This window comes from Labrus mixtus, chromosome 1 (assembly GCF_963584025.1).
Source record: "Labrus mixtus chromosome 1, fLabMix1.1, whole genome shotgun sequence".
NCBI lineage: Eukaryota > Metazoa > Chordata > Actinopteri > Labriformes > Labridae > Labrus > Labrus mixtus.
Genome location: NC_083612.1, coordinates 14,887,931 through 14,912,371, shown reverse-complemented (window position 1 = coordinate 14,912,371; position 24,441 = coordinate 14,887,931). Strand labels below are relative to the sequence as shown.

The 24,441-nt window shown below is 40.5% G+C and overlaps 1 protein-coding gene across 2 annotated transcripts; it reads left to right on the top strand.

Annotated features, from left to right (window-relative positions):
• The first annotated feature begins 453 nt into the window (after positions 1-453).
• Positions 454-17,140, top strand: tmod2 (tropomodulin 2). Of its 2 annotated transcripts, none has more exons than XM_061034391.1 (10): positions 454-476; positions 5,996-6,218; positions 7,489-7,645; positions 11,131-11,253; positions 11,606-11,680; positions 11,766-11,896; positions 11,983-12,090; positions 12,204-12,347; positions 14,380-14,524; positions 15,047-17,140. In XM_061034391.1, exons 2-10 carry the CDS (start codon positions 6,093-6,095, stop codon positions 15,076-15,078), a joined length of 1,041 nt encoding a protein of 346 aa, XP_060890374.1. In that variant the 5' UTR covers positions 454-476; positions 5,996-6,092; the 3' UTR covers positions 15,079-17,140. The 2 variants fall into 2 exon arrangements, with proteins under 2 accessions (XP_060890374.1, XP_060890383.1); XM_061034400.1 differs by lacking the exon at positions 454-476 and adding an exon at positions 2,023-2,152 and having other exon boundaries at positions 6,000-6,218.
• Positions 17,141-24,441: the final 7,301 nt, after the last annotated feature.

The following is a 24,441-nucleotide window of genomic DNA, read 5'->3' as shown; positions in this document are numbered from 1 at the left end:
ATTAGAATTAATTAAATTCAAGGTCCATTTACAATCTTTTTTTAAACAGTTCGCTAAGTTATCATGTTGATTTCATTCAAAGTGAGTCCTTCGTATGCAATTATGCATGTCTAATAATCGCAGGAATTTGTACAGTGATAGATTTGTTTTTATTTGCTTTTTTTATTTTAAGTCTTAATACGCTTTACAGGTGGCCAGAACATTATTGTTTTTTTTATTTTATTTATTTTATTTCCCCGACTTTCACCTGATTGGTTCCTCTGGAGAAAAGGGGCGGGTTAACTTACCCCATTGGTTCACTCACATAAAGAATAATTCCATTGGTTTGGGTAGACGTCACTCAGAAAATGCTCGAACTCTCTCTTCCTGTGTTACCGCCCTTGGGCTGAGAGCGAAATCAAGCACTGAAGACATCGCATTCATTGGAAGACTGGGAATATTTGGAGGTACCTTAGTGAGGAGCCTTTAGTAATCAGGTAAGGAAACAGATAACTCTGGTGTTTTAGATGAAGTACGCGTGTTATTTGAACGTAATAATCGTTATGTGTGAAGCCAGACGGCTAGCAACTTGTCTCAACTACAAGGGTTAGCGCGTTAGCTGCTACATGTCATCGGGCTATTCCCCCACGGTGTTGCTGCATCCTCCAAGTGTAGCTGTGTTACAAAAAGTTAATGTCACTTAAAGCGCTTTGTTCGACTTTAACTAACTCCTTGCTATTGCGTGGTACTTTTCTCTTGATGATAATCATCTTCAACATGTTTACTGTCAGCGTGATGATCATAAACATACCGAGTTAGCTCACGTCATGAGGAGGTGGCGGTGTCCACAGGAGATAGATGAAACTATTTCAAGTCAGGGAAGCTTGGTAACCCCCCAAATGAACATAAAGAGCTTGATGTTTTACAGGTTATTTTCGTGATATATGTCGTTTAATTGACGCACTAAGTGTCCTTTAATGATTCTGGTATCAGCTCATGGTTTAAAAGTGTCGCAATCTCAGCTGCCCATCCCTTTCAGCAAGACAATACATTTCACAGATAAGGCATCAGTACCGTCAGTGTTGTTGTGTGTTAGACAGGAAGACAGGAGTTCTGGTGTTGTTAGGGACATACTTTTGGAGGTATGACTCACACCAGTGTGGAGGTCTTATGGGAGAGGCTGTGGACTACATTTTTAGTTTAGGTGCAAGGTCACTGGTACTGACACATTCCTTGTTCGAGAGCTTATGTGGGTGTTTAAAAGAGGTAGTTTGACCAGCAGAGCTCAATGGTGAATGATGGGTGTGGTCGCAGTCTTAAGGAGGACGTCTGCATAGAGAGAAGTTTGTTCCCCCCCCCCCCCCTTCTTTTAAGCCTGAAGGCAGGTATCCATCATGAAGCTCTGGTGCAGGTATTGTAAAGAAATCCGACTGCCTTGCCTTCTGCAGATAAACAGGCTCATCAAATAGTGTTTGTGTAACCGTAATACATTTCCCTAGAGAGTGAAACCTGGCATTGAGTGCCTAGTTTCACCTTCTTTGTAATGCAGCCACACACGTAGTGGCTTAGCAAGTAAATGTAACACGGGTGTGAAAGGTGTCAGCCTCTCCTTAGCCGGTATTATTCACATCACAGCCCTCTGCGAGTCCTCGCTGAGCTGAAATGCAAGGGCGCTCATTTGAAAACTGTTCTCATTATATAATAATGGAGAGTGAGTGTCTGAAGTGTGCTGCCTGAACAGGGGAGTATCCAAATCATGATGTGTGTTGGTTGGAGAAACACCCCACTTCCTGCTTGGCCCTCGCCAAGTTTGTCCAAAAAGTTGACAGGACAGACATTTTTGACTGAGTGAATATGTTGATTGTTTTTCTTTTTCAATTCATTGACTGTCAAACAGGGAAAATTAATTTAAAATCCAAGCCTGTTATTCAGTCATCTGTACCATCATCACTATTGAAACATGTTGAATTGTTCTTTGCCCCCCCCCCTTTTGTGTTTTTGCTTACGTAATGCTGTTAACAGCAGGATCATACCCTCTGTTGCTATCTCTGTCTTCTTCCATCTGTGTTCTATCATTTCTGACACTCTCGAGCACAGCACATGAGACTGAACTCAACAAGGAGAAAGGAGAACAACAGGGTGGAGAGAATAAAACGAGGAGGGGGATAGGTAGGTGGGTGGAGGAAGTGCAGACTCCTGTCCCATGGGTAGCAGAGCTGGGTCATTCTAACTATAGTCTGTTTTGTGGGCGGTGTTCTGAAATAATATAATAACCGCTGAGTGCTTCATGTTCACGTCTCAGCTGCAAGTTACTATTCCTCCTGCTCATGCCTCAAATATATTTTTAGTAGAAATGGAAGAGTGGATTGTAATATCTGGGCCTTATGGTTTATAAATGTATCTTTCTTTTAGTTGAACGAGGTTATGCAGTATGAACCAGAAATATCAGGGATTAGGTCTGATATCATATTAAAGACAAAACTAAGCTTACAATTTGTGCATGCACATTTCTTTTTGAAAGAATGTTGGTGCTTATTGACCGACTGCAACATGTTCAGACATTTCTCTTCAAACATGTTCAGCCTTTGTGCAGGTAGTGTTGATAAGAAAAATAAATGTAACTTATTTTATTACTCAATTATTAAACTCATTGTCTGCCCTTGACAGAAACATATTCTCGACACTTCCTTTGATGTCTTTCTTGTGACCCACTGTCAAATTATTTCCTCAGTCAACCAGAAGCAGCATACAAATAATAGTTTTTGTTGTTATGCGCCACCTCAAAAATAGTTTTGTCTTTTATGCAAACATACAGTTGATAGTTTTCTTTAATTCAAGATCAGTTTAAATTTGAAAAGTCGTCATAAACACGGGCTTAAACCGACCACGTTTTTTAAAAATCACTTGCACCTTCAGACTGGAAAATGGATAATAAAAAATGAATACAAGACGTCCAGCCTGTCAAGTTAGTGAACCTAAATCGAGATAGAGATAGTTGTGGCTGCGTCCTGGTGCAATCCTCAGTAATATGTTTATGTGACGGAGTGCAGCACAGTGGCCTGGGGTTACTGGTCAGTGTGGGAGGGCTTAAGGTGAGTGCAGTGCAGACATGTTTGAAGTATTATTGGCTCTGAGCCATATGTTGTTGTGTTGAAGGATTAGCAGAGGGGAGAGGGAGAAAGGAATCAATCAGATTGGACTAATGGATCCTCTCAGTGTCTCTTCCTGGGCTTGAACCCACCCACTGCCATCATTATCCCTGTCTGCATGCTCCATTTCTCTTCAGTCTGCACGTATGCTAAAGCTCTGGGCCTCACCGTCTACAGCGGCTGTAGCTTTAAATGTGTTGACTTATATATATGTCAATGAAGTGGAAAGTGTTTTTTAAAGAGTAGGATAATATGTTAACTGGTGTTAGATTGAGCTGACCTTGCCATAAGAGCATTATGTGTGTGTGTGTGTGTGTGTGTGTGTGTGTGTGTGTGTGTGTGTGTGTGTGTGCACAGCCTGCATGTGGCTTAATGCTTATCCCAGTCCAGGGTTTCTGCTTTTTCCAGATCTTAGACAGAAATGTAATCCCAGCATTTTGCCTTCTTAAAATCTTGGAATTAGTCCGGGTAACTTAAACCAAATGATGACCACCGAGACATTAAATCAAACATCATTTGATGCAAGACTAATCTTTCCACATGCTCTCACTGCCTAGAAAAGATCTGACTGCTGTAGAATTAAAAAAGAGTTGGGCCTGGACATGAGGGATTACGGCAGAAAACATCAAAGTCTTCATTTTCTAAAATGCTCCTGGACTTAAAAAAGAAATCCTGGCACGCTGAAGCCGGGGGATACAGGCCCAATTACACTTTACAGCCTCCATATGTTTTTGGTGTGTCCCTCCTTACTGTTGATGATGAAATATGAACAAAACTCCCTCGTAAAGAAAGCAAGAAAATAACGACACCATGAGAAACGAATCCTGATGCTTTCCCATGATCACTGCACAAAAGATTGTTGTTGTGGATGTAGAACTATTTTCATATGATTTGGATTAATGTGGCATTTTTAATATGGCAGATATGACGTTGAAGCTAAGGTCGATTCTCTGGTTTAGTCCTGTGTTTATGCTGCCTCACAAAAGCTTTAACCTGCAAGTCAGTTGAAGTATTTTCTTATATAAGTATATTTCCTGCATTTCCTATTAAACAATGGTTTTACTTAATTAAGCCAGACCAATATATGTGTCAGATTATATTAATGCCAGATTTTTGGCTCATCAAAGATATCAGCAGTTATATTTTCTGATGTGCACGGCGCACCTACTCCAACCTTTCCTTAAAGGTGCCATCATGCATTATGTGCAGCTCTGAGTTAGCGCTGACTCTTTGTTTACAATATTCTGAACACTGCCTGCAGCTCATGCAGCAGAGCGTCAGAGTAAAATGTTCTTTTCTAAGGGTAATGTGTTCAGTAGAAGCCTCGCGAGCAGCTTTGCATAATCAAATTGGTGCACGATCCACGTGAAACCTTAAGAATGTACAGAATCGGCCACTACAACAATGATAGTTTAATTCTACCGCTCTGAAAGTGTCTCCTTATTTTCATATCCTTGAGGCTCCATTATTTAGTGTAAACATTATTCTGTTCTTATTGGCCGGATCTAAATGTCCACTTCATATTGTTTCCTACTGTACTTCTTCAGCACGTCTTGAATGACTTATCTCCTTCCTCTCAGTTAGCTGTGATAAAATCAACAGTAGCAGTGTACTACACCTCTATTTAACATCTCTGGATCTGATTGAACTACTGTACAGCAGAAAATGTGGCCCAGTGTTATTGTTGATCATTATTTTCATATGCTTGGTTTGATCACCCTCATCAGTGCTGACATTTGGGCTCCAGCTTCATCTGCTGGCACTCAGGCTTGTGAAGTGCCTCTTCTATGACTCTCATGATCATTTCACAAATAAATAATGTAGAGTTGTAGTGGTGCGGTGATAGAGGCGATGAGGAGGAGAGTCAGTTCGGGACCGAGGCAGGCTCAGGCTGTACTGTGAAGACGATGAACAGAACACGAAGAGAGAGACCCCAGACTCTTCAGGGAATTTCTCTGAGCGGAAGAAATCACTCAGGCAGCTCCGGGGGAAATGGCACTAAATGTTTAAAGAATCCTTTCCGGAAGTGCAGATCTGAAGAACGGAGAGTTTTTCCCCACTTTCACTGAATTTGGAGACATTTGAAATGAAACAGTGAGACGTATGGGATATTATTCTAAGTACTTGTGTGCCTCTTCTCTATTTACACAAACAAACACAGTTTTGTCTTTCCTGCTTATTTTGCCTATAGCGTGACCGAGCCATGAGGGACAGAAACGTTTCAGTGTGTGTAGAGTTAAGTTTGTGTGTGAGTGTCCGTATGTGTGAGAGTGATTAGGACTAAAACCATCTGTGGAGTCCTGCAGGGAGTCTGGAAATCATGAGGTCATTTAGGTTTCGGACTGTGGCGTGGGAGAGGGAACTAAAGGCAGCATAGAGCCTCTTCATTTAGTTTGACAGGATCCACCCACTCCTTAACTCATTCACTTATCTGAGCTTTATTTGATCTGGACTGTTGGGTTGTTTGCTTGTACAAATATTTAAAGTGTTTTCTCAAGTATTTCTAGCCCCCGTTCCAGTTTGCTTTGTTTTCAGGTGATCATTTTGAAAAGTGAAAGCATACATGAGTTTTAAATAAGCTTCTTTTGTTCCAGTTTAACATGTGGTTGTTTGCTCTAGTGAACCAAACTTTGAGTTCTCCATGAGTTGTTATTGATCCTCAAAGGAGTGGTCGGATGATGTGAACAGGCCTGAGAAAGTCCCTTTGTTCCAGCTGTGTGTTTGTGTTGCATCACCGCAAGGCCTTCTCATCCAGTCGAGCTGTGACGGACTATTGTTTCACAGAGATGAGAGAAACAATGTCTAGGTCAGGGAATTGAAAGCCCCGTCGCCATTCATGTTTCATGTTTGTCCTTGTCTGTCTTCAGGTAGCCTCTTCCTGATCTGGAGCAGTGAGCCCGAGAAGACAAACCGTGGCTGTGGTCTGCTGTCCAGTGTTCTGCGTAGCAAGCTTTAGCCGGCACGATGGCGTTGTCGTTCAAGAAGGATCTGGACAAGTACAAGGATCTTGACGAAGATGAAATCCTCAGCAAACTGTCGGCGGAGGAGCTTAAACAGCTGGAGACGGCCCTCGAGGAGATGGACCCTGAGGTCAGGAAGTGGTCAAAGATTGAGAAGCTCCAGGGCTTTCAAGAGGAAGGGAGGGAGTGTCTGTAGCAGAGGGATTTAGTGGGGGAAAAAACTATTTAAAAAATACAACAAACGTCATGCATGTTATGGCCATAAGAAGACTCATAAATCTCTGGCAGTTTTAAGTCTTTTTCTCAAATAATTGGAGGAGCTATGGTCCTAGAAATACACAAAACAAATGTTTTTGCAGAAATGACCCCCATATCCAACCAGCCTCTCCTAGTTAACGCCACTTTTCTTTCCTGGAATTCATTGAACTTCACAAATCCAAGGGTACATTTTTCCGTTGCCCCCTCCAACAACACCTCCCAGTCCCCAGCCTCCATGGTTTGGTAAATGATTTAAGTGAGGGACTGAGGGAGTCTGAGCTGCAGTAACTGTCAGCAGGCTGCCAAGTGTTTGTGTGTTTATTTGTGAAAAAAGCTTTAGAGTATAATGAAACCCTCAGCAGGCGCCTGGGCGTTGAATTTAAATTCCAGCGAAACCAAGTGAAACAAATAACCCTGCATTGTGACCCACAGGAAGGGCCCCAAGGACACAGTCAGCAACAATGGAAAAATATTAAATTCTCAATTTCATTCGATTAAACTGGCAAAGTAAAGTTTGTCAAGTTTATATTAGAAATGTCTGCATTTAGTTTCATTGGCTGCTAGCTAGACAAAGTTTACTCACATCCTCTTCACCTCCCTGAGGTTTGCATCTTTATGTCAAGTTTTGTTCACAAGAAGCTTAAGGTTGACTTGCATCAAGTCAAACTGCTTATATGTTTGTTAACGTCCTGTTAAGTAAACTTTTAACTCGGGTCTATTTGCTTGTTGGACACTCAAACTCGTTAATCTGACGCGATAGCAGTTACAGCACAGACCTTAAGAATGAAAGAAGAAACTGTTCTTTGTGTGTGCAGTTCTGTATTTGACAAAAAGTTTTTAAAAAATGATCTCAGAACTCAAAACGTCTGCCTAAAGGAAGATGATGCTATTCTGATGTCATACACCTCTAACAGGTGCTGACAACACAAACTGATGTGGAGCTAGAATGGCCAGCAGAGCTTCAAAACTTTTGCAGGCATGACGATCATAAATGTTAAAGCAGTTCTTTGAATAGATATGGCATAGTGATGTGTTTACAGCTTTAAATATATGAATGATATAGCATTTACCATTTTACCCTGAAAGGCTACAGTGAAGGTATTGAAGTCTACTTTTGTGTATTGTCCGTCTCCTCTTCTCAGAATGCTCTTCTCCCAGCCGGCATGCGTCAGAAAGACCAGACGGAAAAGAAAGCAACGGGATCGTTTAACAGAGACGGCCTCCTCAAATACCTGGAGAAGGAAGCCATGGAGTACAAGGACAGAGATGACATAGTGCCCTTCACTGGAGAGAGAAAAGGTTTGTGTTTGTTTGTCTACAACTGTGCATAGTAGTGCACTAAAGTAGGAGTCATTCCTACATCAATAATTCAAAATGTTTCATCACTGAAAATCAAAACAGAAAAAGTTGAGGGGCAACAGTCAATGAATCAATCTTCATTTGTATAGCTCCAATTCATAATAAATGTGAACAGGCAGAAACCTCGAGCAGAAGAAAGAGAGACAGGGATAGAGAAAAACAAAGTAACTCTGGTAACAGTTTATTGTTGGCTAGTTACAGGCCAGATTATTAAAGTGTCTCAGAAAACTATAAAGGTCAAGAATGTTCAATTCCATTAGGGATACTGTGTGGAGTTGTACACCAGTTCACCATTCATTATATCAGCAGTGAAATGCTATAACATTGTGGTGATGTATTTCTCAAGGGATGATGAACTGAGGCGTGTCTGCACACTCACACACTCACACACACACTCACAGCAGTAGTTACTGCTTTCTGTCTCAGTGTGTATTATTCATGCATGTCTGCTCTTATGCAACATACAGCAGTGAGGGGGAGGTGTGTTTGTACCAGGGGAGAGGAGGTGGGCAGTGTCAAAGGAAGAGGCACGTCAGGGATATAAATGTCTGTACCGTGTTTTCTTGATAGACGTTAGTTTGTAGATTTATTTATTTCAAAAGCGTTGGTTCCTCAAACCTTTTTTAGATCACAGTACCCCTTCAAACCAAGTTCAAAAGTGAAATACTTAAAAGAAGACTAGTGCTAATTAGCATTAACCACTTAGGAAGGACTACACTATTTTGTGATAGAAAAAACTAAAATGAACAGTGAAGTGATTCTCTCACCCTGAGCTCTCGTCAAGTGAACGACTTTTATCTGTTTTTGAGATTTCTGATCCTTTGTGTACTTTGCCATTCAAAACAATGCAAATCAGAGCTTCAGCTTATTTGAATAGAAGTTATTCCTCGTAATGATTAAGGTTTTTTTTTTGTTTGTTTTTGCTTTGCTCATATACGGACATGTCGTTGAACAGTATCGAGGTAACTGAAACATTGATGAATCAGAATGAGAGTCCAGCTGTTTACCTTTATCCTAAGTAAAAATCTTTGTTTTTTATAACACTTGTCAGTGATACACATGTACATAATCAGGCTGTAAACAGGCAGCTGTGTCTGTAGTTTTGGTATTTTAAGAGTAAAAAGACACAAGGTATCGCATGTGGGATGCATCATGGGTAAAACAGTGAGGGATATGATAGAAGGTTTTTTTCCACTAAGAGGAATGAAATGATGAGGGGACTCTCACAACACAGCAGATATTTGTGACGAAAAATTTCTCACAAACTTCTGCTGATCCAGATGAGATAAGTGATGCAGTAAGCACATAAAAAAAACCTGCTCTCAAACAAGTTTAAAAAAAAAAAACAACAACCTAGGTTAATCCCTTTCTATGCGAGACAAGAAGAAGATGCTTTAAGATGCAACACAACAGGGGAAAATAAAACCTAAATGAGAACAGGAAATAATCTCTGGTGAGTAATTCTTGTTTAGTGGAATTTCTTTTGTTTGGATCTCTGGAGATCTGCACGCTTGAGTCTCACTGGAGAGGAAATATGGAGCTGACATCTTTCCCCTGACCCTGACTTGGCCTGTTGGAAATTATACTCGCTCTGTTTTTGCATGCATGATTGTGTGTGTGTGTGTGTGTGTGTATCATGTATGTATGTGTGTGTGCATGCGTGTGTGACAACATGGAAAACTCAAAACGCTGTGCTGGTTCTGTGGAATGTGGTCGACTCACTTCCCCTTGTTATACTCGCCCCCCGCTGATAAATAATGTGGTCATGATGAATGTGTGTGTCTTTTCAACAGCACACGTAATGTCTGTTTAAAAGCCATTGCAGCCTTTTAAACCACCCAAATGTTGTCATATTGTGCCGGCCCCTTCTGATTACTTTTATATTAGTCCATCTTTTCTGGTGTTCAGGGTTTTAGAACACTATTAAAATGAGAAAGTTCTTGCTAAATGTAGTTTGAAGTGAAGTTTCTGCTGGGAAGGAGGAACCTGTAGTGTGATATTTCTTTGTTATTTTGGCTGTTGGGTCTTTTGTAGTCTGAAAAGCATCTTGTTTTTTGAAGAATATAGTAGAGGGTGGAGAACAAACCCACAGGTAAGTTAAAAATCAATAAAAGTTGAGAGGGCATTTATTGGTTTAACAGACCTCTCACTAAATGCACTGGTATGTAAAAAGTTTCCCCCTGTCTGATACTGTTGTAACAGGCAGACACTGTGTGAATCTCTTGTATTCTGTCAGCAGTTTTTCATTTAGTCCATGATTTATGGATCATACAGACGGGGGGGACTGTGGAGCTGTCAGTCTCTTGGCTGTGTCTAGTTTGTGTGTTGCTCCAGGGGGACTGGCACAGGATGTTGCCTGATGACTGTATTTACTGTTTACTGGCTTTCAGGAAGTGCCAGAGCCCCACTCGAGATCAGTTTGAACAATTTGACTGGCATGAGGGACTCAGAAGGAGGGAAAGAGGGGAGGGTCTGTTCTGGGGTTGTTTTTTTTGTTGAAGTAGACAGGCCTATAGAGAGACAGTGAGGGGCACCCTCTGCATGGTCTCTCCATCCAGTGTGAGTGTTTGTAATGCTCCAGCAGTGCAGTTTTTTTAGACTCCACTCATTGTTCAATTACTTCCTTGGGTCAGATGGGTTGCCATGGCAATTCCATAGTTGTCGGACACTCATGGCTGGACTGAGTTCAGCTGGTCTGCACTGGTGGCTGAGGAATGTTGTGTAAAATAGCAGGATGCTAAGACGTACTCAAACAGTATATTTCTGCTGTTCAGACTTCTCCTTGTGAAAAAGAAGAGTTTCAGAGAACAGTCAGTAACAGTGGATATAATTAGAAACAAGAAGTGAACAGCAAAATTAAACTAATAATCTACTACTTGATCTGTGCTGCCAGAAATATTTAAACATCTAATCTTAAGGAAACAAGCCAAGAAACGCACAATGTGGCATCATGCAGAAACAAAGAGTTTAAAGCTCGGGAGCAAGGAACAGTGTTGACCGTGTGGAGTTATCTGTTTGTTTTCAGACAACAAAAGTAAAAGTGTGTAGGTATAGTACTGATTTTTGTTTATTCAAAAACCATGTTTGCATATTAATTATACTGTGGCTATATCTGGGAATGTGTCCATCTGCTTACAGAGCAGCACTTGGCAGTCATGACTGTGGCACAAGGCAGGAGTGCAGGAATGGCTGAATGAGAATAACAACGCACATTAATCAACTGTTGGACATTTTTTATTTAAATGGAGTGGTTATGTAACATCCAATAAAACCTTCTCCAGGCCTGTGTGTACCTGTTTTTTTTTGTCTGTGCTCACGTCAAAGTAATTTAATGCCTGCCCATTTTTAAGAGAGTCAAACCTTCGTTTGTGATTCAAACTTTCTCTCTTTTTCCTCATGTCTCTCATTTTTCTGTCTCCCTATAGGTAAAGCATTTGTTCCTAAGCAGAAGCCCATAGAAACACGTCAGGAAGAAGTCACAAAGCTGGATCCAGAATTAGAGGAAGCCCTGTCCAGTGCCACAGATACAGAACTGTGTGATTTAGCAGGTAAGAATGAAGAAATGCCTCTAAAAAGGTTCAAAGTCATTTTCAAAACTCTGTGTGAAGGTTGCTTTGTATGTGGTTCACACGGTGTTGTAGTTGTCGTTAAGCCTGCCCGAGCTCTCTCTTTAGTGCGACCATAAAACACAAGCTCCTTTCACTCCGAGGCGCCGTCCTTCACTGTGTGATGAGGGAAGAACAGGGCTCACTGAACAGAATAACTTGATTGCTGCAGCCTCTAGATTTGATTACCTTTTTATTCAATTACCGATACGGGTGCATTTTGTTTTACCGCACATGCGTATACAAACTCTTCTCGCACCCTTAACTGAGTGTGTGTTTTGCTCTTGTTTTGCAGCGATCCTGGGTGTTCACACACTGGTCACCAGTACTCAGACATATGACGGGACTGGGAGCAAAGCGGGTTACAACAGTAAGTGCAACCACAGGATTAACCCCTTAAGTCAAAGGGCCGTAAAGGATCTGTATGTTGACCCCTGACTTTGTTTCTGATCTAGATGTGATCAAAGGGGAGAAGATGAACCCGGTGTTTGACGAGCCTCCAAATCCCACTAATGTAGAAGATACTCTGCAGAGGATAAAAAGCAATGACAGCTCCTTAACAGAGGTCAACCTCAACAATATAAAGGTACACAGAAACACAAGCTATCTGTGTGTGTCATTGTGTATCATCGTGTGTTTCGGGACAAATAGCAGTGTGTATTTGTTTTTCAGAACGTTCCAATTCCAACGCTGAAGGACTTTGCCAAAGCCATGGAGAAGAACACTCAAGTGAAGAAGTTCAGCCTGGCAGCAACACGGAGTAATGACCCGATTGCTGTGGTAAGATGGTGGCTTGTGGGATTTTTAACAGCTTTGTTCTCACTGAACAACCCCATATTTAACGTCTTGTTTTATTCCCTCCTCCAACTCGTCCTTTCTTTTCCTCTTTCCAGGCGTTCGGCGAGATGCTGAGGGAGAACAAGACGTTGCAAAGTTTGAACCTCGAGTCCAACTTCATCACTGGGGCCGGGGTGCAGGCTTTGGTTGATGCGCTGCGAGACAATGACACACTCACAGAGATCAAGATAGACAACCAGGTACCAGATGCTTTGTTGCGCACACATACACACTTATAAACATACACGCTATGAGGTTACCGCTGGGGCTGAAAAAAAGCCCTCTGAATAATCAAAGTACTCATAGCGCCCCATGTTTATTTATTTATTTAACATAGGGACAGCGCACGATGATGAACATAAACATGTAAATATGCCAGACTGACATAAGGCTTATTTCCATTTGTAGTCCCTTGGCAGGTTGGTGGTACACGCATATACAAATACAAATACAACAAATATTGACCAAACAACAACATAAACTGTACATCAGTTGACAGACATTTACAAAAGCATAATAAGTGGATGTGTGGGTTTGTTCAAAACAGACCATGATAAAGTGACCTTCAGAGTTAAAGTGCTTAAAGGGCCAGCGTATTTAAGTGTAATAGTGCAGGAGTATTGCACAAGATGAGGTTCTGATGTAAACTGCATGTTTGCCCTAGAGCCTGTAACTTTAAATGCTGGTGTGATTGCACATAGCCCTATGTTACTGAGTTTACATATTCAGACATGAGTATGCACATACTATTGCACAACAGGATTAGCATACATACATGCTAAAATGGCTAACTTCACAGCAGACACAAACCTGTTTAAAGCCGGACAAAAAAAGAATCATTTTGGTCTCAATAGCTAATTTTTTGATTAATAACAAATAAAGAGGATGTTTGTTTTGATGTAACTCATCTGTTTGATTTATATCAAGACTTAAAATCCTGTATTTAAGGGTGCAGCTACTTTTAAAGGTAGGTGAATGGAGCAAGCCGCTAGCCTCACTGTAGCTGATTTTACCCCCCACACTTGACCTCTTCCCTCTCCAGTCTCATGTCCAAATATGGTGACTTGTTGGCGAAAAATAACAAAATGGGGATGACTTAAATTAAAATATTCCCTGAAAAGTACTTCCCAAACTAATGGTTGAGATCCTGGAGGTTATGGTGGCTTGTTATAAAATGTTTACGACACACACAAAGATCTGAATGAGCAGAAGCGTCCTTGTTTGTGACTAAGTCCATAAAATACCTATGGAATTGAAGATAAAAAAACATTTTCTTGGTCTGTTTGTTTTTTTTGTGCATTTATCATTCATGGTCACTGTAGGTGATTTAAAGGTCCCATATTATGCTTTTTCTGGTTTTATTTGCTCTTTAGTGTGTCTCCAAGTGTCCTGTGCATGTTTATGCACACCTATTTGCAAAAATTCAAAGTCCGCGGAAACGCAGCTTCTCCTACGTCCTCCTGTTAGCTGCAGCATTAGCTGCATGTAACGCTCGGTTCTAGCCCCCCTCGAAAAAAAATTGTCAGTGTGACGTCATTGTCAGTGTGAGATCACTGATCTAAGCCCATTGGCTCGTTGTGGCAAGCCCAGCAGCTCATGTTGCACGCCCGTTAACTTCTGTAGCACGCCCACGATATGCCGTAGCCTGCGGTAGCACAGTAGTGCTAAGGTGCTAATGTTTATGCTCTCCGGCCCTCTGAGCCAGAGTGGCTGAGCGACTGACCAATGACGGCAGAGCCGACAGGCCGACCAATCAGATCAGACTTGGCACACGTGGGGACTCTGAACGTGGGCACTTCAGAGCCTTAGAGAGAGAGTCAGAAGCGAGCCGGTGCATGGAGCGGCAGTTCATGAAAACAGACACTTTTTTCGAACTTTAGCTATTGTGAACATACTTTAGTAGGTACATAGATTAAATATACGAACCCCAAAAAGGGCATAATATGGGCTCTTTAAGGGAACTTACTGAAAAAGTATTTTCACTCTTAATAAATTGGTTTCACTCAGCCTAAAGATGTAAAAAATGTGACGCTGAAGAAAATTGCCAAATAACACAAACCACTGCCTGAATAACACAGACAATCACCAGTTGAGATGTTCCAGTACAGGAAAAGAGGTTCAAACATTTCTTCTTCTGTTTTTTTTAGGTCCACGTCTGGTCTTGTTCCAGATGTGACTCTGATGTTCACATTTTGACCTCTTCAAATGTGTTTGTGTGTGTGTGTGTTTCAGAGGCAGCAGCTGGGTACCACCGTAGAGATGGAGATCGCTAAAATGTTGGAAGAGAACAACAGCATAGTAAAGTTTGGCTACCACTTCAACCAGCAAGGACCTCGCTCCAGAGCAGCTGCAGCCATCACCAAGAACAACGACCTTAGTATGACACACACAAACCCTCTCACACACTCTTACACACACATACCCATATGCAAGAAATTCAGATTGCTAAAGCTGGATGAGTTGTTGCTGAATATCCTCCAGCTGGTTTCTCTGGCTTTGTAAGAGTGACGACGTCTCCTCTCTTGTAGCTCGTCATCCTGTCAGAGTCGGGGTAGTACAGGTCGGATGCATGGGTGTGGTTATGAGTTTGTCAGTGCATCAGAGTGTTTGAATGAAGCGTTCACTGCATTAACAGTATGGAGGTTGACACGGTGTGAGAGTACTGAAATCTCACTTGGGTTGTTGTTTTTTTTGACACGCTGACACATGCTGTAGAAACCTGTGTTAACTTTGACTGCTTGGCTCATGATGATGTAACATAGTGTTTCATGATAAACTAACAGGCCTGTGTAGATTGAAGGCATGTTTTTTTTTTATACTCTGAATCAATCAATTCATGGGGGGGGGGGGAAATAAAAGATTCTTAATCAATGATTTTCTTTTCACTTTTCCTCTCTAGTCCGCAAGAAGCGAGTGGAAGGAGACCTGTAGGGATGTTTCCCGACCCGTCTCTCAGCCAATCCTGTTGTTTCATCTCACCGTCGTGTGGAATAATTTCAGCCAGTGCCCTGGTCTCATCTCACTGTGTGGAAACTTAAGTCTTGTGCCAAACTGTGGGGCAAGGCGTGCTCAACCAGAACATACATCTGAGAAGAAGGGAAATAACTGGAATTGCCCTCCCCCATTCACATGTTTATACATATGTTTATTATTATTTTGTTGTTGACGTTATTGAAGGTGTAAATCTGTTTAGTTTTTAGTCATTTCATTTCAGCTGCTCCCTTTTTTTTTTTTTTTTAGCCTTTAAATGATCTGTCCGGACTTTTTACTTGCTTTTTTTTCCCTTTTGTACTTTGCTATAAACATGAACATGACCAAGTAACAGAAACAACAGTAACAGCTTTGTAAAAATGAGTATTTACACCATGATAGTTTGCTGTTAAGGCCTAAAAGCTTCCTAATGAAACCCTGAATCCGAAGGTGACACGAATCAAAGCCAGACGAGTCTGTTAAATAACTTCTAAGACTTACAGATGGTCACAGCTGCATCTAAAGAGATCATAAAACATGATTAGTCACAGCGTAGTAACATCTGACTCATGGTTCAGATCACTCCTGTTTGTTCCATCTGCATGCTGCTCTGCAGGTGTCGTTCGTTGGAGTTGCCTTGTAAAACCAGCTCAATTGTCTCGGGCTGGTGTGTGTAATGGTTCAATTGTGCTGACCTCATGCTGCAGTCAGCCTTAAAGCAGATGCTGGCTCACGCCCTTATATATATAAATACTGTAAGTATCAATGTGTAATATTTTATATCACTTCACTGTTTTATTCTTACTAAAGATCTTGTTTTCATGTGGTTTCAATTCAAATGTTGGCTATTCTGATCACTTGTTACCCTGAACAGGAAATGATAAGAAGGTTTCTTGTAAAAATTAGATCATACTGTAAAATGAACAGGATATGAACCCCAGTCTGGACTGGAGAGGCTCTGGCCTGCTCTCATAAACGATGCTGTAACTGTCTGCTCAGCACCCTGGGTTTCCCGGACGCTAAAAACCATGCCAAAGACTTACACATGCAGTGCTTAGAGTATCTGTATTGACATTGGCTACTGGTTCAGGTTTTTGCTTTGTCATCTACAGTCACTTACTCGTAAAACTGTCATCGAGTTAGAAACAACGGTCTCAAAATATTTCGGGCAACACATCAGGTCAATATTTTTTCTTTCATTTTTGAACAAACGGTTAAGCAAGAAGTTAATTAAGAGGTGAGCTGGCAAACAGCTTGTGTGGAACTTCTCAGGTTGCGAGTACTTGTGAAATGTTTCTATGAACGACGACGCATCGATTAAAAAGTCTTGTACAGATCCTAAATTTAACTTTTCTCACTCCCACACATTGCACACTTCCACTTGGCTCTCGGCATAGCAGGTCATACATTATGTAACACATGACAACATGAAGCGTGTGCCTCTATTGGTACACTAACCTGCTTGACATTAGTATGACAGGATTTTTTCAGGTGTTACCTAAACATGTACATATGGACTATATGTAATAAGATACTGATATGAAGTCATCAGATGTGAACGTCATGTTTGTGTCCTGACCAAAAACACCCAACAGCCTCACATTCCTGGACTCAGTCGTCCGGCTCGGTTCCAAACTTTGGGTTTGAAATCTGAGTTCATCCATGATCGTGTCTGTTCGTATTTCCTCTGACCTTTTTTTTTTTTTAACATTACTGTGCATTGTTGGTGGAAAACTGCTTTCTTTGCTTGAGCTTGTTAAGAATATTCTGTGATCTATATTACAGTATGTTTATTAATTGTGTAATGCCATCTCAAAATCAAAGCACGCACACACACACACACTTTTATTTGTACTCCCACATTCATTTAAACAACTCATTGCTGAGATGTGTTTGTACCTTAAGTCAAACCCCAGGTGTATACTCAAAATAAGGAATATGTGATTTTATGAAACCACAAACTGGTAAAACACACTGCTGAATATCAGACATCCTCAACAATAAATGTTTTTACAAACGCTGACTTATGTAGCCTTTTGTCTTTTAAGATTTTTTATTTTAATGTATTCATTTGTCCTCACTCCAGCCCTCGTCATCTGCCATTTTGAAGGTAAATATGAAACAAGCTAACATAACTAGAATGTCTGCATAGTCATGGTTGCCTCAGGATTTGATCAAAGAAAATGATCGTCTAAAGCATATTGCTGATTCATACATTATTAGAGGCATTAAACTTGGGGAAGCAACAGGAAATGACGTAAGGTGCACAAAGTTAATTTGCATAAGAATCACTTGTACAATAACAACCTTTTGACGGTTAAGTTCAAACTCGAAGTACACCAACAAAACTACCATCAGGCATTCATTTGCATGGATCAGGTTTTACTAAAGTAGAAAACACAAGTAATATAGTCATGCAAGGCAAGCTCCTTATTGAGGAGCTGCTCTGATGTAACAGCAAACTAACCTGCTATGGTGGTGTTAGCATGTACAGTCTTTACTATTGGCTTCTGTGTTATCTTAACTTGATAGCACTGTATGACTGGCGGCTTGGAATTGGAATAGGTCAGCAAATATTTGGTCTTGAATTAAATTACTGAAGAAAACCTGATGGTGTCAGAAGAAAAGCCAGAGAGGACTTAGTTCTGGGTATTTAGGCTGAATGCTCAAAATGTAATGGCAGTTCATCATCCTGTCTTAGTTTACACAGGTCACTCCAAAAAATGACTGCTCTAACGTAGGCTGTTTCCAAAGACAAGGTCAATGGGTTCACCAAAGAAAATAGTACGGAGGATAGATCCTCTGTGGCCTGTCAACGTCTGTACAAAGATTTGAGCTATTTACTATCTGGACCAACCGGATAAACTGAAGAAAAAAAAAACCACAGAGAGCCTGAGCTAAGTTGCTACCATGAGTAACAAAACTTAGGCCTCGTGTGTGACTTTGGGAGTGCAAATATGAAGCTAGTTGTGGCTGAACCCATGGGCGGTTCTAGGCAGGCGTCAACAGGGGCCAGTGCCCCTGTAACACTGAGCTTGGTCCCCCCTGTGGTCACCCCTCCAAAAGGAAGAGCCCCCCTCATAACACATACACTGTATTTGACTCAACAACCGGACTCACAATCTACTGTGATATTAACTGAAAGAAATGTAAATCATGGTATTTAATGATGTGCACTATTATTTGGCATAATATATATATATATATATAGATAGATAGATATAAGCGATTATCTTTGTCCATTTTTCACCATGGTTTAATGTTCCCCTCTGACAAAACAACTGGCCCCAGTTTGGCCCCCTCAGTAAAAGTTGTCTAGAACCGTCACTGGCTGAACCTCAACTTCAAGCTTTCAAGTTCAACCATTCAAGTTCTTAATAACTGAGGGACAGGCCTTTAAGTTTGGGAGGTGCTCTAGGTGGTGCAGCCTGGCCTACGTATTCACCCTTTAATCAGATCCAGTTTTTCAGATTGTTTGCACATGCCTGAGAGATGAGGTAATGCCTATGACTCCACCGCTCTCTGAGAGTTTCCTGTGCCAGAGAGCTGCAGTGAACTGCTGTCAGAGAAAACTCTGCACTGCTGGCACTGAACTCTGCTCTCTCTCTCTCTCTCTCTCTCTCTCTCTCTCTCTCCCTCTCTCGCTCTCTCCCTCTCTGTGTGTGTGTGTGTGTGTGTGTCTATGTGTGTGTGTGTGTGAATGACTCAAGTGTTTCCACTCCACTGGTATGGAGAGAACAAGAACAGCAAGAACAGCAGCATGTGTGTTAATCATTTGAGGAGGCATCACAGGGCAGTAGTGGAAGGAGTGGAACAGGCTCCCTACAGATGTGAAAATCTGCACACATTTTGCAACATTTTCCTGTGAAGTGAAAAAAATGGATCCTGAAAAAACAATCATGGATGCATTCATTTTGATTGATACTTGTTTATGGTATCCATTTCTCATTTTCATGATATTTTACTGTACATAGAATACCATTTTCTGGTGTGATAGTGTGTATGTGTGTGTGTGTCTGTTTGTGTGTGTGTGTGTGTGTGTGTGTGTGTGTGTGTGTGTGTGTGTGTGTGTGTGTGTGCATATGGAAGAATGCTCTTTGTGGGTGTGGAGGGAGGCTTGGGAGGGCGGTAGGTTTTAGTTTAGGGAGTGTATGCTGTAATTCATTAACTCTTAAAGCTAATACAAGCCCAAATCTATATTTAGAGTGGCTTAAATATCGATATTTGGCACCATTCGTTCAATAATTGTATTACATGAGTCAGGGTGACCATATATTTTATAATTCTGTCCAACCCCTGATCAACTTTCTTGAAAAAAAAAATCATTTTTAGCCAACTAGCTTCTTTTCTTTATCAAACATCAAACAGTCTGGTTATTCAAAGGCAACAGTTCATAATACAATCTCAGTCTTGGTCTTCAGTGAGTGAGCATGAATGAATAATATTCTCTTTGGCGTGGGAGGGTTCAGATTAGCTGTGATATTAATTCAGCTGGTGGTCAGAAGGTTGGATTAGGTGCAGCCAAGGCCGTGATGCTGACAAGGATTAAACATCACTGGACTGGACCGACTCCAGCACCAGACTCAACTTGTCCCTCACATGATCTGCAGTGATGCAAAAAGGTCAGCAGATGTGTCACATTTCAACTACTCATCCATTTAAGAAATGTTTGTGCTGACATGTTTATTTGAGATCACATTTAGTCAAGCATAGCCCCTCTGCCCTCACTTCTCCTCTTCTCCCAGCTTTAACACAGGGCTTTTGTTATTGAACAGGTATGTTCACCTGTAGTCTCAGGTTATTTTCCATCCGTGTAAGCACTGCAGTCCTGCCAGCTCTGAACAAAGCTTCAGTAGTCCCTCTCCATCATGACCTCATGTGCTTGGTAAACAAAGGCTCACAGATTATGAGGGAGAGGAAAGAATAGAAAACACTGTATTCAAAAACAGCCGAGGTAAAGGTGTGAGTCGTCACTCACTGAATAGAGCGCTATTTCTGGAGTGTGTTTTAGATGAAAGCAAGTTACAAACTCCATTTACACATTCATGTTTTGTAAGGAAGAACAGAAAGCGCAGCAATTTCCAGTTTGACCAAACAGCTTTTGAAATGCGATTGTTTTCTTCAACGTGTTTCTCAATGCTGAGGCCATGGCGGTGAACACTGAAATGTGTTTGGGACTAAATGAGCAATAACGGTATCCTCCAAACACTGTTTCATACCTGACTTGGTTATGTAATGGCCCTTACTAAAAACAATGAAGTGAACAATGAAGTGAGAAAAGTCCGGGACATCTGTGAGTGCATGTTTGATATGATCCCTCTAAGCTTGAACCTACAGTTTGTGATGTTTGGCTCGGTGTAGCCTTAGTCCTATTATAAGGAAAAGCAGACAAATCCCTCTTTATATCAAATTGGAGATATGGCTACAGCCTTTAAATTATGGCTGAGGGAATTCAGATTTAATTTCAGGCATGAAAGCCCACATAAAATAAAAGAATTATGCATCCTGCCCAAAGCTTTAACGGGAATAACGGCGCTCTCTGTTACAAAGCGGTGAGAGCAGCACCGCAGGAATAACTCCCTCTCTATTGTGTTAAAAATAGTAAACCCATAACATCAGGCACATTCTGCCAAGTAAAACCACAAGTGCAATTCCTGTTTGTAGAGGAACAAAATCATTAGCAGCATCCTTCTGTGTGTGCTGGATTATTATTTTAAATAAATGTAAGACCTGATAGCATGTCTATAACTTTCATTTACAGAATGAAAAATATCTGTCCAGCATAATGTTGATTCTCATTCAGAGAACTACACTATTACTAAGACCGTAATGGTTCATCAGGTCATCATGTTCATAATGATGACCATCATTACCATGATTTTTTTTTTGGAAATACAATCTAGCTGAGTCCGTTTTAAACTCAATCAAACAAAAACATAGGTCTGCAGTACCCTTCAAAAAGCTTCAAATCTTTTGTGTCTAAAAGTAGAACAAGCGAATGGTGATTAAGAGGCGCCATCTGGTGGTTGAACATGTTAGACACACAGCTGACGTGCAAATAACAACAAATGTCCACTAGAGGTCAGAAGCAAACTGACTGCTGCATTGTTGGGCATTGTTGAAAGGGAGCCTGTTAGAGTTTCAAGTAGATCATGTTTTCTATGACAATCTGCTGACAAACACCCTTCTTACGAGCTCAAATAGATACAAAACTTACAGTAAGAGATCACTTAACATGCTACTTGTAAACTTTTGAACTGAACTATAATTAGATCAGAATGCTCCCATCGGATTCACCTGTTCAACATAGTTTATATTTGTCTCCAACAGGTTTGATGTAGCCTAAATGACCTTCAATCTGCACGACGCCGTAAAACCTGAAGTCCAACAGGCTAAATCAGATATGTGCCTCCTTGAGCTGATAACAGCGGGGATATTGCATTGATTGCAACATCTTCTAGTCGAGACGGAGCAGATTGATCAGGAGGTGGCTCGACTGATCGTTGTCATGGTTACAATGTGACAGGTGGTTCAAAGTGTTTCTACTTCCCCTCTCTTTGTTTGTTTCTTTTTTTTTTGTTTCTTTTTGCCCTAAAGAGAACGAGGGCAGGGTCAAGTAAAGGAAATAAACTGATTCAGGATGCAGGAGGTCAAAGTGCAAATACAGTCTCCTGCTTGGTTTGATCCTAAAAGCTCACTGTGGATAATAATGATAAAAATAATAATATTAAAACACAATAACAATCATGAATAATAACAACTTTTTGGGCGTGATATTGGATCATTTTAGACTGCTGGTGTTTTTCTGTCCATGAAAAATAGTGATCTGGCTTCTCGTCCTTACTTACTGTCACATAAGCAGATGTTCCCACAAGCATTGGAGACCGAGCACAACATGAATAAGGAATTGATTTGTACTGCAATCTAAAAAGTGTCATCTCACATGGAGAACATCCTGTATAATGAATAAATGGAGCTCCCTCCTCCTGGTCTCTCTCTGTATACTCATAACTTTAATGACCTGATCTCCATATTAAAATGCCCGACAGGGAGGTAACTTATAACCAAGAGAGACTGAACGTACTCATTCTTGAATCCACTTATTGTTCCCCTCTATTTGTCCTACAGCGAGTTATGTTTACTATAGAGGCACAATCTGTTCATCTCAAAGCAGCACCTGTTGTAGCAGAGACAGGAGGCTGTGATGTAATGAAACATATTGAGCGCAGTATGTCCCAGGTTGCATATTTGCTTTCATTTAACTTTTTTTTTTTTTTTACTTTTAACATTGATTAACTGACCTTTTGCAGCCTGCAGGTGGATATTTTATAATTAGCCTATAGAAGACCAAAACCCATGGAAAATGGATTTTATTGCCTGGCAGATGAAGAGATAAGATAAGATAAGATAATCCTTCATTTATCCCACAACGGGGAAATTTACATTGTTACAGCAGCAAAGAGCAAAGAGACATTCATATTTGCTGTTGTCAGAGTGATCACTCATTACAGTTGAAATCATCAGTGGTCTCTTACACTGACTTTCACAATGTTAACATTGATGAAACCAAACTTGTAAAATCTAAATTTGTCAGGCATAAAACAGTCAGACATTTTTACAGGGAATTTAATTTAATTCCTTTCAATAAGCTCTGGATATAATTTCAAAGTTAAATGCATTTTCTGGTTGATTTCCTCGCCTGCGTCTTTCAATCGTCTCCTTTTTTCCGTCTTATTGATTCTAAAAATAAAGGTGGATTTTTAATTTGTGCAACCTATGTCAATATGATAGCTGGAAAAATGGGAAATAATGTTGGGCGTATAAAAAGTCATATCCTCATTTGACTTTATGACACTGATATCACAGTCTGGAAAAAAATCCCCTATGTATTTTTAATAGCTTTTACCATGAGGTGATGATTAAAAACACATTTTTTTTTTTTTAACCACATGGTTGGTCATGAGACTGTCAACCAGTTTCCACTCACAGTCGCCATCCAAAGTGAGTCTGTGTTTAACAGCACTGGCTCCAGACGTCACATGCAGTGGTTACTGGTCACACAGACCTGCTAAATGTTTCCACCTAATGCGAACAGATCCCTCAACTCCTTCTTTATTTTGTTACACAAGAAAAGTGAGTCAACTCATTAGGGTGCAAGCTTTATCTCAGATCTAATGATAAGTAATGAGGGACTATTAGATTGCATTTTCACAAGGCCAAGGGGTCAGGGCAATTATCAGCAGAAGAGATCAAATGAAAAGAATACCCAGCATAACTGTCCTGAAACTCCAGGGTCATCTTCGTATTAGTTAGGGGTCAGCAAGTGGAATATTCTTCTTACAGACAACTGTTTTTAGTAAAATATGCCTACTCAATACAAAGGTAATGTAGGCTACTGAAATAATAAAGCCCATTTAACTCGATTCAATTCAATTCAATTCAATTCTTGGCATGACAGATCAACAATCTATGTTGCCAAAGCAGTACAGAAAACATTTTGAACAACAAATGATAACAATATATACAGTAAGCAAATATAACAAATATGAATAAAAAACATTAACAATAACATGAATTATTTTTACAGTGTGTTTCTATGAAACATTAAGTGTAGTTTGTCTCAGTTTGTGACAATCATGAACATATTTAGCAGCTCGATTCTCTCTCCCCTCTTCATGGTTAGGTTAAAAGCAGGGGTTACAATAAGGTCACATTTTAATGTGTACTGTAAAGTGTTGCACTTAAAAAAATTATTTAATTTAAATAGCCTAATTTAGATGACCAAACATTAGACAATTAGGTAACTTCACAAAGGTGAATATAAAGAAATGTTGGCTTTTCAACTTTGAAATAGAAGATTAATGAATACACCTGAGGGATTGTGGCAGAGTGTTGTATAGTCTTTTACTTGAAAAAGTAAGCTAAAGTAAGATACTTTTTTTTAAAGGTTCACTATGTAGGCTACATTTGGTAGAGAAATATGAAAGTTGGATACATTTACAGATTATGTGGTAGGCTATATGTTCATAACTCTATACACAAACTGTCCTCAGAGGACAAAATAAATAAACAAATAAAAAAACAGCGATAAAATGCTTTGCGAGAAGTTATGGTTGGGGGCAACAGGGGCAACCAACAGTGAAACCCTTAACTCTCCTCTTCGCTGTTTAGCTCCAAACACTTTATCCAGGGAGCCATTTTTTCTTTGAGTAAAGTTTGTGTATTCAGTTCAGAAAATATAGCACAGAATTGTTTCACTTCTCCAACTTTCAAATTTCACCACCCAAACTCCATAGTGCACCTTTAAAGGAGGGGGGGGGGGGG

What these genes read in the sequence shown, in the direction of transcription:
- tmod2 (XM_061034391.1), top strand. Translation starts at nt 6,093, where the DNA reads ATGGCGTTGTCGTTCAAGAAGGATCTGGACAAGTACAAGGATCTTGAC. An exon ending in AGAACTGTGTGATTTAGCAG is followed by an intron (nt 11,254 to 11,605) that starts GTAAGAATGAAG and finishes CTTGTTTTGCAG; the next exon opens with CGATCCTGGGTGTTCACACA. An exon ending in AGATCAAGATAGACAACCAG is followed by an intron (nt 12,348 to 14,379) that starts GTACCAGATGCT and finishes TGTGTGTTTCAG; the next exon opens with AGGCAGCAGCTGGGTACCAC.